Source organism: Penaeus vannamei, chromosome 18 (genome assembly GCF_042767895.1).
Source record: "Penaeus vannamei isolate JL-2024 chromosome 18, ASM4276789v1, whole genome shotgun sequence".
In the NCBI taxonomy this organism is placed as follows: Eukaryota; Metazoa; Arthropoda; class Malacostraca; order Decapoda; family Penaeidae; genus Penaeus; species Penaeus vannamei.
The window spans coordinates 4505238-4517737 of NC_091566.1; the positions used below are offsets into that span (position 1 = coordinate 4505238).

General features: G+C 35.6%; 1 protein-coding gene across 1 annotated transcript in view; it reads left to right on the forward strand.

The window, feature by feature from the left end:
- The window catches only part of LOC113810470 (uncharacterized), a 40417-nt gene that overhangs the window by 8226 nt on the left and 19691 nt on the right, over window positions 1-12500 (forward strand). The window contains exons 4-6 of the mRNA XM_027362156.2: window positions 784-951; window positions 1246-1370; window positions 3045-4546. Of these exons, the coding sequence (XP_027217957.1) occupies window positions 784-951; window positions 1246-1370; window positions 3045-4546 (1795 nt within the window). The remainder of the gene's footprint in view (window positions 1-783; window positions 952-1245; window positions 1371-3044; window positions 4547-12500) is intronic.

Here is a 12500-nt window from a genome sequence, read left to right on the forward strand (position 1 = left end):
ATTTGAATGTTTGCTTTGTTGATTGAAATTCAGCAAGTAATAATTCACATTTTTTTATGCTGCTAATCAAACTGTGTTGCATTAATCTAATCTTTTTAAAGATAATTTTTTATATAACAATTTTTTTTATAACGAAAAACAGGTATAATAATTTTTGTTACTGTAGTACTTTTAACACAAAAGTTGCAAAAAATGTATTTTTTGCTGAATAATTAATAACTTAGGGCATTTACTGATGTTGGTGTTTAGACCATTCGCCCTATTTCGATTTCTAAAGTGTTTCTACCATTTTATGCTTTAGAAATATACCTTTGACAATAATTCTGTAATACATTCAGATCGTTTTTTTTTTCCCCCTTTCTGTAGCTGTAAAGTCAATTACCTGTATGCTGAAAATGGCATATTGATAAAAAAAAAGTAAAAGTGGCCAGCTTGAAGCTTTCTATTGCTTTCTATTCAAAATGCAGTCAGTCACACATTGGGATGCAAGATTTTCAGTGAATTGGATTTCGAAGCAATGCTCTTGTGGTATCCTAAATGCACTGATTACATTAGCCTTTATAACACTTAGATAAACCAACTTTTCCAGTTTAGTGGTTGGCTGATCTCCAAATTGGCATTTTTGGATATTGGTCCTTTTGCTCTCGGCCCTAGATTTGATACAATGACAGACACATATGATATTGAATTTATTTTGATAACAGATTCCTTAAAATTGTTTTTGATTCTTTTGTTGATATTTATAAATGTTTATGGTATTTTCTTTGATCTTTTGTTCCACAGGTACAGGCTCCACTGGTGGGTGTTTGTACCATATGCACCATTGAGAAAAGTAGCAGAGGTAATGCTCTTTGGTGACCAGGACCTCCAGGAGAGTGTGTATGAGAATATATTCATCTCTGTGTGTCAATGGCCAAAGGACCTCTCCAAAATTCTTGTTTATGGCTGCAGGTAAATGGTGACAGAGCAACTAATAAGGCACGTTAGTCATGGAAAATTTAAGAGTTCATGGAAATGTTTTTCCTTCTTTCTTTTTCATTTTTATTTCTATTTCCATTTTTGTTTCAGTTCCCATTTCCATTTGCATTTTCATAGCTGTATTACCAGGCCATGGACCATTCTATCAGAATTAACTACATTTGCATTTAGTAAAAAGATTTTTTAATTTTTTTATTTATTTTCTTTTCCTTTTGCATTACAAGATGGTGCTTATTTTCCCCAATTCTTATGTTTTTTCTTTTGCAGTATGATTGAAGGTCTTGATGGCAATTCTTCACAAACTCGTCGGTGCTATATCACTATTACAGCTGTCCCTTCACTTGATAATTGTTCAGCTTGCTACCAAGTGGCTACGTCATATGAAGAAGATGGTATGGAAACATTGCTTTTCTTTCTTTATGTGTCAAGATAACATGTATGTATATATAGGTGTCTTTTCCACAGAGTAGATCAAATATCTGTATTTATTATTGTAAGCAGTACCTCTGGATATTATTTTTCAATTATTATATTTGAGATATATAACAAAATGGTACTATATCTATTATTCTTTATAACTTTTCTTAAATGGAATATATCAACCCATTGGATCCAGTTGCTTCACGGTTGTCACATGGCCCAAGATATGGGCATTAGGCTTACGTGAGCGACTGCTGTGATGGGTGTGCGGCTTGTAGGCTGGATCATAAATCAGTGCAAAAATATCACAAATCAGCATTTTCATATTTTTGTAATTTTTTTTATATATTTACATAACATTCAGTTTTCTGTAATACACTGGTTACAGTAGCCAGGATTAGGATGATAAATATAGAAATGGCATCCTCCCTGGAGCTGATACTCTTCTAGTCATGGCTCATGGACATTACATTCCACACTCGTGTATTGATGAATATATTACAAAAGCCCCTTTCTAATGCCAAATGAGTTTAATAACCGTTGAAGAGGTTTGTGAGTCATGAGTTTTTCCCATCACCCTGGCCAACAACCAAAATGCTCACATCAGCAAATTCACATCAGCCTGGCCTTTATACAGATTTTCCTATAATTGCATGTTCATGTCACCCACCCCTCATTGAGTTTTTTCATGGCTAGATGGTCACATCATCTGGATCATGGGGGTTAATACTAAGCATACTTGGTATTATGGGATTCATAGGTGTTAAATACATGAATTTGTAAACTTGGAAATCCACAGGTAGTAATCTTAACAAGAATAAGGTATAAGAATATCTTCAACTTAGATTTGACATGCCCTTTGTCTGACAACCAGACATAACCAGATTTAACCCCTCTTTGTGTATGTGTATTTGTTAATTGGTAAGTTTTTTGTCACAGCAATGTATGTGCAAGTGAGAAAGTGTGAGATGATTGTTACTGGTAATGTAGAGTAGTATTACAATTCATAATGTCAGTTGTAGGTTCTCTAAAGTACTGACCCGTAACTATTGGTGGGATCCTCTAGGGGGATGATAAATATTTTGGGGGGTTCAAAAGGCTGTCATTAAGGTGTATGGGTCTAGGGGGTGGTTTATAAATATTAGAAGTTAGCCAGAATCACATAGTTTGATGAGACTGTTATGTTGTCTGTCAGGAATAAAATACTACCTTGAAATTAAGTGACTGAAGCATCCAAATATTGTTTCTTTTTCCAGCTTTGTTCGGTGGTTGAAGCATTTTTACTTAGTTTCCCAATGTCATACATGGTTGAAAGTGGTTTTATCATTGCTAAAATATGATTCTACTTAGTTTTTTTTATACACTGAAATTGATCTATTTGTTTTCCATTCATTTATACTTAACTCATGGTTAAGTCTCAAAAAAATACAATTGAAATGAGGAATTGTATCAGCTTATTCCAAAATAACTTTAGTAAAGGGTTCTTTTTTGTAAATATAGAAATAAAGATTTAGATATTTGCATCATGTTACCCCTAATATATGATATTTTGTATGAGTTGTTGTAAATCTGTCATATAAAACCGATGTTCAAAAGCAAACAGCAGTGTAATGGCTTCCATTTAGCATCTTCATGTTCTTCTTCAGATTTAGCCGAGCGGTGGAACAGCTGTGCACGATTCAGCTGCCTACAACATGGGATCACTGTGCACACCAGCTTTGAGATGGTGCCTCCTTTCCCAAGATTCCTCCCAAATGTACAAATGAAGCGGGAGGGCTTTGTGGTGCTTAATGCTGGCAATTTTATCCACGTGTTGAATGTTAATCTCGAAAACATGGACAGAAAGATGAAGGAGGTAGAGACAGAAATATTAGGTATGAGAATCAATGAGATAAGTTCTGTGGAGAGAGATGAGGAGGAGGAGAGTGATGATGAGAGAGAGCAAGGGAAAATTAAAGAAAATAGGGCCTCTTCAGGTAAGCAGTACTGTGGATCAAGCCTCAGATCAGGCAAAGAGTTCAATGTGATGGACAGCTCAAGCAGTGATGTTGACCTGGAGGCAGATGGTCGGAGTAGTTGTGAGGAAGAAGAAGGAACTCACATTGAAAAGGATCTAAGCAGTATTGAGTCTAGTACAAGTAGTCTGAAAGTTACGTTGAACACTGGGAGTATGTGTGGGTGTAGTAGTTCAATGAGTGATAAAGACAGAGAATGGGAAATTCTGATTGGAAGTGTAGCACCAAGAAATGATGAGAGGGCAAGAACTGAGGGTTGTAATAACATTCATAGGATGTGTGAAAATTATCAAAGGGGCAGTACCATGGAGGGTCAGGGTATGTCTCATAGACTTGACATCAATGACTGTGATAAAAGTCCTGGCAGTTGTTTAGATCAAGACGATGGTGCCACAGCTGTCCAGGGCATCGTTCGTAATCTCTCGCTCAAAGATTTTCAATTGCCTGATGATTCTCCATACCATTTTTATGGAGAAAGTGACACTTTTAACGATAATGACTCAGACGACTCAACCAGGTGCTCGCATATAAGTGAAGATTCTCGCCTGGGCCGCTCAGATCTCAGGGACACAGTGAGCATTAGTGATAGGTGTAAGAATGGAACAAATTGCTGTGGAAATAATATAAAGGCCGATGATTGTGCCTTTAATACTCAACAACAGGGTAGAATGGTACTTAGAAGTTCAAGTGAAAGTTCCTATGGGGAGAAGACACCAGTGAAACTCGCAGAAAAAGAATATGAATTCATAGATGAAATTACGGACTCCCGACATGAAAAACTTAGTGTGTTCAGACGAAGGCGACTGGCCGACAAGAAGTACGAATTCTCAGATGAGAACATAGAGAATGTTCCTCAAAAGTACAGCAGTTTCAGAAACCAGAGTCGGAGATTGATCATGAGTCCCTCTCGGTCACCACGGTTCCGCTCAATGGGTGTGCCATTGTCCGAATTATCCATAGAATTGGGTGAGTCATCCGGCTTCATAAGATCCATGTACGAAAAGCTTCTAAGTCCAACCTCGGGTAGTGGCTCTCCCAGCGATGTACTCAGACCCATCAACCAGAATATCACTAGTCCCATCCTATCGCCTCGAGATGATCGCTGGAGAGAAGAAATTGATCGATTAGAAAAGGTAAAATCAGGAGTTTTTTGTAGTATGCATGCATTACCTAGATTGGGATTTTCTTTTCTTTCCTTTTTCATTTTGTAGAATAGCAGTCATTTGCTACATAAAGCCATGATGGTACTTGAATAAGATTATTGATTTATAATTTGACATACTATGGACTCGATATGGTAATTGGTTTGCAGAAAAAAACATGGTTAAAAATTTAAATGTTCAAGTACCTACCTTGACTATATGCCCTCCTTCAGTCACACTGACCATGGATGAAATTCACACAAAATAAAACTTGTTTCAGTCATATTTTAAAAATTTAACTAATGGAAAACACCAATCTTGGCAACCAAAGCTTTAATTTTAGCATATCTTACAACATTATATTTATAATTATTTGGTGAATATGAAATTACCCTATGTCCATTTCCACTGAAGTTTTGAACGTGAAAAGTATGTTTATTCTAGAGGAAATGAAGGAAGCATATCTACCATTTTCAAAGAAAAGGTTAATCTTAAAATTTGTCATAAAATGTATTAGTTTCCGCATGATCAGTCATAAGCAGAGGGCACTGATTTTTCTTCAGAGTATTTTCATCTGCATTTCATTATACCTTGGAATGTCAAAGTAGATAGCTATGAAATAGTAGAACAAGAGAAGCAAGAGACCTTTACCCTCTCAGTTTGTAATTTTATTGTAGAACCAATATTTGTAACATCAGTTTCATATATATATATATATATATATATATATATATATATATATATATATATATATATATATATATATATATATATATATATATATATGTATATGTATATGTATATGTATATGTATATGTATATATATATATATATATGTACATATATATATAAATCTATATATATATATATATATATATATATAAATATCTATATATATATAAAAATCTATCTATCTATCTATCTATATATATATATATATATATATATATATATAAAAATCTATATATATATAAAAATCTATCTATCTATATATATATATATATATATATATATATATATATAAATCTATATATATAAATATATATATGAATATATATATATAAATATATACATAAATATATACATAAATATATATATATATAAAAATATATCAATATATATATATATATATATATAAATATATATAAACATATATAAATATATATGAATATATATAGATATATAAATATATAAATATATATAGATATAAATATATAAATATATATAGATATAAATATATAGATTATATATATATATGAATATATATTTATAATGTATATATTCATATATAATAGATGATTTGCTGCTTTACAACTTGTATTTATATTTTTGATGGTTTCTGATACCCTTTCCAGACAGACAGACAACTTCACCCACCATTCCATGCATCCCTTATATTGAATTTTTTTTTCCTTTTTTCTTTCATTTACACAGGGTACACTTTTCAACTTAGATGCTCAGTAACTTTTAGCTGTCATGCATTTTCTGTTTTATAAAATCAATCTCATTGAAATAATAAAGACCTAATTTACCCCTGGTTAATTTTCAGCTGGGAGGCGCATGGGGGGGGGGGATAAAGGATTTTATTTTCAGATAAAAACTGTATCATCCCCATTGACAAAAGTTTGCCAGCTTTTAGGTCATTATATATGAATTCCACCAGAGTCCACAAGGAATCCATCTCAAAACTGGCTGAAATTCTACTGAACATATCTGATATGAATAATGAAGACTTTTTTAAGCATCAGTCCTAAAGACCTTTCAAAGTATGGGTCTTCAAAAAAGAGAAGGAAAAAAGAGAGAGGCACCCAGTAGTCAATCAGTACTGTTAATTCATAGGAGATTTTGAAGGCAAATTGGTACAGGTATCCGAGCAACCAGAATCTGTTGAGAAGTGATCGATGCTAGTTGCTTGTGTACTTTTCCTTACATCAGAAGTATATATGGATAGGAATGTTGCAAACGTTTTTTGCTATAGAAATGGTATTGTCACATATTAAGAATTGGCATTTACCAAAGCAACTAAGTTTTCTAATATAAAAATCTTTAATTATGCCTCTACATAGTCTAAATATTTTTCAAAGCAAAATTTATTAAAGCTTTACAGAAAGCTATGCTTTACAATAGATATAGAACTATTAGGTAAGTCAAAGAGGTAGACAAATTTGGACAATCTAAACTATAGCAAAGTATGGTTCAGGATATCTGGCACTGTTGATCTTCCATAGATGCATGAAATGGACAAAATTCAAAGAATACTCCCTAGAAATAGCAGTGAATTGAAATGGAAAAAGCATATATTCACTGGTATTTTTGTATGATTATAGCTGTTAAAGAGATCTAAATTGATCATTTCTGATATTCATATGTCGAGACATTTATTATAGCCATTTTTAAAGCTTTCTTGGAAATGTTCAGCAGTTGCATCATGGTGATAGACAAGTAAAGCTGTGTTGTCTGCTTTACTGAAAAAGGTATAACACCATTTGTAAAGAAATAAAATTAAAAAAGATGTGTGATTCACTCTCTTTATCCTGGGTATGGATTAATATGTAAACCATTAAATGAAAGCATGGTACTAGTTAGGGGAAACAAAGTCAAAGCAGAATTTGCAAAATTATGAAACAAAATTGTTCACATTTAGTCATAGTAACTACCTATAGATTGTCAAATTTACAGTACCCCTGAGAGAGCATCTAAGCAGTAGCTCAGATAAATGATGGCGAAGTCTTGTGAATAGGCCATTGCCCTTTGGGGAAAAACTACATGACATTACACTCTCTCCTTGCATTTCTGGTGTAAAGGCAAAATGGATTATAACTTGGAAAGGTGCCCTATCTTGAATATTTATGAGCACATGAAGGCTGTGATAAATGTCCAGTTTTTGCTAAACACATAGATACTAGTATACTATATTAACTAAGTGCAAAAGATTCTTTTCATTCTTAGCTTAGTTCCTGACACAGGAATGAATCAATATACAAAAAAAAGACCATAATTAAAAGGCCAAAAACTTAAAAAATATGAGATAGCCCATTTCTGATCACAGATCCTGCTAGATTGGCTCTCATATTACCCAGGTATCAGTTTTCTGCATTAAACTCTGGATTCTCTGTCAGCATATTTGCTTCCAACCCCCATTTAGATTAATGTTGGCGATTCATAAGACACAGGTGAAACCTAAAATTTTGCATCTTCATTATTCATAAAGAGGTATTCTTTGTATAATTTAAGCCAGTTCTGTGATGGATCCTAAAGTTCTTTTGAGTTCATATGGAATGACCCCTGTGTATTTAAACATACTCAATAGAGTCAAGATGTAGAGTGGTTTTTGAAATTAATCTTTAGTCCTTAATTTTTTTCATTAGGTTATATGTTCAGCATTATCATCACTGACTTGAACTAAATAAATGTTGGTTTGCAACAGAACATATGATATGTAATTTTATAGCCAATTGTTTGATGAAAACCATTGTTAGACACATCTTATATACAAAACAAGTATTCTTAAAAATAAGGAAATTTATAAAAACAAAATGGGTTTCTCAGATAATTTCAACATATCATATAAGAAGTTAATGTTCCAGTAAAATTACTTGTTGCACTTGCTAAGGAAAACTGAATTTTCACTTCTTATATGATTTCATGTTACTTTGAGAATTATATCATGAACTTAAGTCTTTAAGGATACTGGTTCTGTATATAATTCTCAAAGTAACTTATGAAATCATATAAGTTATATGAATTCAGTTTTCTTTAACAAGCGCATCAAGTAATTTTATTGGAACATGAATTTCTTATATGATATATTGAGTGTTGTCCGAGAACTCCATTTTGTATCCATATATTTCCTTATTTATTTACTTATTTATTTATTTACTTTTTTACTTTTTTCTCTTTTGGTGGGGAGGGGTGTCTTCTTCCTTGCTGAAATCCTTAGGTGTTAAGAAAATTACCTGTACCATAGGAGTAAGTAGAAAGTTGAAATTCAAAAATCTGTGGATGGAGGGTGTATAAAAAGTTATGAAGTTATAGGTGATGAGTATAATTGTATGATTTAGAATCACTTTCTTGGTAAGGGATTTAGAAGGGCGTTAATGTTATTTGTTTTGAATATTGTTGTTTTGATGATGATGATAATTTCTATTATGCTTTTGTATCCATTAACTTTCTTAATGCTTATGATATTGATATTATTTTTAGTACTTGTTTTTTATATTATTTCATCTTCTGTGTTATTTTATTACTCCGCAGTTGACCATTTACTGTATGATATGATTATCACCACATTATTTTTCATTCATTCATTCACTGTTCCTGTAAGTACTCTCTGTGTTATTGCTATACATGCTAATTAAAATGTAAAGTAAACCTTTATGCAAAATGAGAAAATAAAAATGAGGCCTCTTTCCAATCCTTAACCCTTCACAATTGCATTGATTGCAGTTTCAGTCGTCTTTGTACCTGACTAAAAAAAAAAAAAGTCCTGAAAATTTTTGATAAGGATGATTATATCTGTACACGTTTAGAATTTGAAAATTTCTTGGTGTGAATGTCTCAAAAATCTTCCATACATGGTCAAAAGAGTTGGTAGAGGAGAAGAAGCAGAACACAGTTAGATTAGTGCTGAAAAGTTCCCCATGGAATAAGATTCGCAGGAAGATTAGGTGGAGTCAAGTAACCTTGACATAAACTAGCCTCTTTAAGGACTTGAGGATTTTGAAAGATCTCATGTCGGATTTTACTTTTACTCTACATCTCAGTGAATAAGAACAGAAGGATCCCAGATTTATTTATTCAATTCTTGTCTTCAAGTACTTGGTTGCCTTATGATTTACTGGAATTTGTATATCAAACAGGGAATGTATAAGCCTCAGTTTGACTGTTAATCACCATACAATCTTAAAAAAAAAAAAAATGTAATTATGTATATATATTCTTGCATTATTCTTGCTTTAACCCAATAATAGTGGGAGGCCCCTTAGCCATGCCAAAAAAACATGTGGGGTGCATGCTGAGTCAGCTGCTTAAGGGGAAATGTCAGAAGCATTAAGCATAAGCTTACCCAGCTCTCTATAGTCTTTGCTGCGGCATAAGCAATTTTTTAGGTATTGTGGCTATAAAGAGGATTTAAGCAAACTTTTAAGGGGCCATTTCTCCTTAATAAATGAAGCTAGGGCCATCATCCTGGCATTAGGGAAAGGCCAGGGGTGTCAATGGGGGGCATAAGAATATTGTTTGGCCTCCACAAGGCTCCTCCACCCCAAGGCAAAGGATATTTTTTTTATTAGTCTTTTTTTTTCAAAATTATAGATGCATTTTGTTGTTTATAGCTTGAAAATGCCCCTAGAATAGGTTATTTTTCATTTCTTTTTTCATGGGGTGGGGTGGGGGGCTTAGGAGACAAGGACTGGGACACAATGCTGAGAATCTCAGCCCTCGAATCAAATAATTTTGCTCAGTCTTTTCCCCCTCCTGCTTTTTTGTTTCCATCCCTTCTCCAACCCCTTCTACTATCCACTTCCTAAGGTGTGAGAGCCGTGCTGAATAAATGAAAGGCTGACTTTGTGCCAGTCCTGAATGGCCTGAGGGATCCATGGGCACGGTATTCCCCTGATTTAGTTGTCTAGACCTTGCCCCTCAAAGGGACCCTGAGGGCAGGCTGTTTCTTTCCCCAATATAGTGTATAGACTTACCATGGCCAATAATGAAAATGTTATACCCTTGTTAGGGTATGGCTTGCCCCTTCATCAAAGCCCCATCAATTCAAACTCTCCAAGCTCCCTGACCCCAGGCTCTCCTTTGACCACAACTCTGAACACTGTAACTACTACCCATTCCTCAATGCTTGCTAGTACATTACCTACCCAAGTTAAGACTCAGTCTCCAGGACACATTCCTGCTCTCCCAACTTCATCAACTTCATCACCTCTACCCCCAAAACTTTCTTCATCAATCACCCCATCCTCCCTTATTACTACTTTACAGCCTTATAGTCCACCTCTCTGTAATACTAACTCCCTCAACAATATTCCCTCTTCCACACATCCCTGTCCTTCTACCACCCTTGTCTCTACAAATATCATATACTCCCAGCCAAATGGGACCAATTTTTTGTGATTCCTCCCCATAGCGCCTTACTCTGACAACACTTCTCTTTCAGCAATGTCTCCAAAAAACAAGTAGGCAAAGTGTCTTTCCTTAACTGACCTGATTCTTCCTGTCTTGTTACAGTTACATCCAAAACTCAAGCTAAATCATTATCAACTCTAACTGATCTCTCTGGCAAACCCATTCCTGCCTCCAACCCTCAATACTTGTACCAGAACGGTCTCTATCTCCCCAGAAAACTGCCCCATCTATAACAAAAATTGGTCAGATTGTGGAAAAGACTTACTTGTCTGCCTCACAGACTATGATTTAATATCAGAACAGTGCTACTCCATTCCTCCTAGGGGTCATTGTAAGAACCCCACCAACATTACCAAAATTACTTTCTGTAGACATGAACTTCCCTTTGATATTTACATTGGTGGAGAATCCCTCCCAGCCCAAACATATTAACCTCCTCAATGTCAAAACTGTTGGCGTTTAGGACATCCTGCCAAACACTGCCGTTCCACAGCCCAATACCCTCTATGTGCCCAACCTGGTCATAACTGATCAAACTGCTCTGCACAGTCATGCACATGTGCTAACTGCGGCTTCCCCTGTAATGTACTTTATAGGGGCTGCCCCACTTGCAAGATTGTGTCTGAGGTGGCAACTCTCAGATGCAGACATGGTCTCACACTGTGTGAAGCCAGACAGGAAGTACGTTGATGAGGTTTTTCTCATACTCCCTACTTCCGTAATGTTGCTCGCTCTGCCCCTCCCCCTCCCTCCCAAGATGTTCCTACACTCTCCCCTATACCTAACCCTCCTGCATCTCACTTCCCCACTTCTGCCTCCTACCTTCCCCAGTCAAATTATTTTGCCACTGTAAATCCACACTCCAATCTCTACTGCAGCCCAAACACCTTCCCCTCTCCCTCGCTGCACTGCCCGCAGCAGACAGACTAAATGTTCCTCCCTTCTTCTCCTACCACACACTCATCTCTACCTATCTTTGCCTCTACTCCTCAGACACCAGTTTCCTCTTCTCCCCTTCTTAAGAAAACCTTTATCTCACAAAACACCCCAACCAACTCCATTTCAGAAACTCGAAGATATTCAAAACAATCTGCTCGGTCCCCAAAATGACACCGAAAACCCTCATCCACCCTCAAATTCCACAACTCCCATTCTCTCCACACTCAAAGCAACTGCCGATATCCATCTTCCTCCTACTCATATTCCCCCTACACCCCTTCCTCCTTTCCCCCCCAACACAGCCCATACTCCCCAGCTTCAACTACGCCCACATTAACCCTCCCTTCATCCCCTCTATCCCTTCCATTCCCATCTGGAGACCCACGTGAATCCCTCATGTCACTATTCTGCCCTTCCCCAGATCATCCACTTCCTGATCCCCATTCTGACACTACACATGCCCCCCCCCCTCTAATTTCTTATCTCACCCCCTAGCTCCTTCCCTTTCAAATTCTCCAACGTGCAATGTAACCGTTATCACTCGTAGATCAACTGAATAATAGCTCTCCTACATTGGAATATTCATGGTTTCCGTTCTCACAGACCTGATCTTCATCATATCCTTTCTTTTTATAACCCATCAATTATCTGCCTCCAAGAGACTTTTCTTACACATCCTCCTATACCAATTCCCAACTACCATTTTGTCTCTTCCTCACACACCCTTTATGTCTCAGGTAACACACTCCTATCTGATATCACATTCTAATCCACCCCTATGTCCCCTATGTAATGTCCCTCTTTCAGTTCCACACATTGTGTTGTCCTTTCCATGCTTTGCTACAGCCTGCATCTCTGCTTTCCCCCACCTATC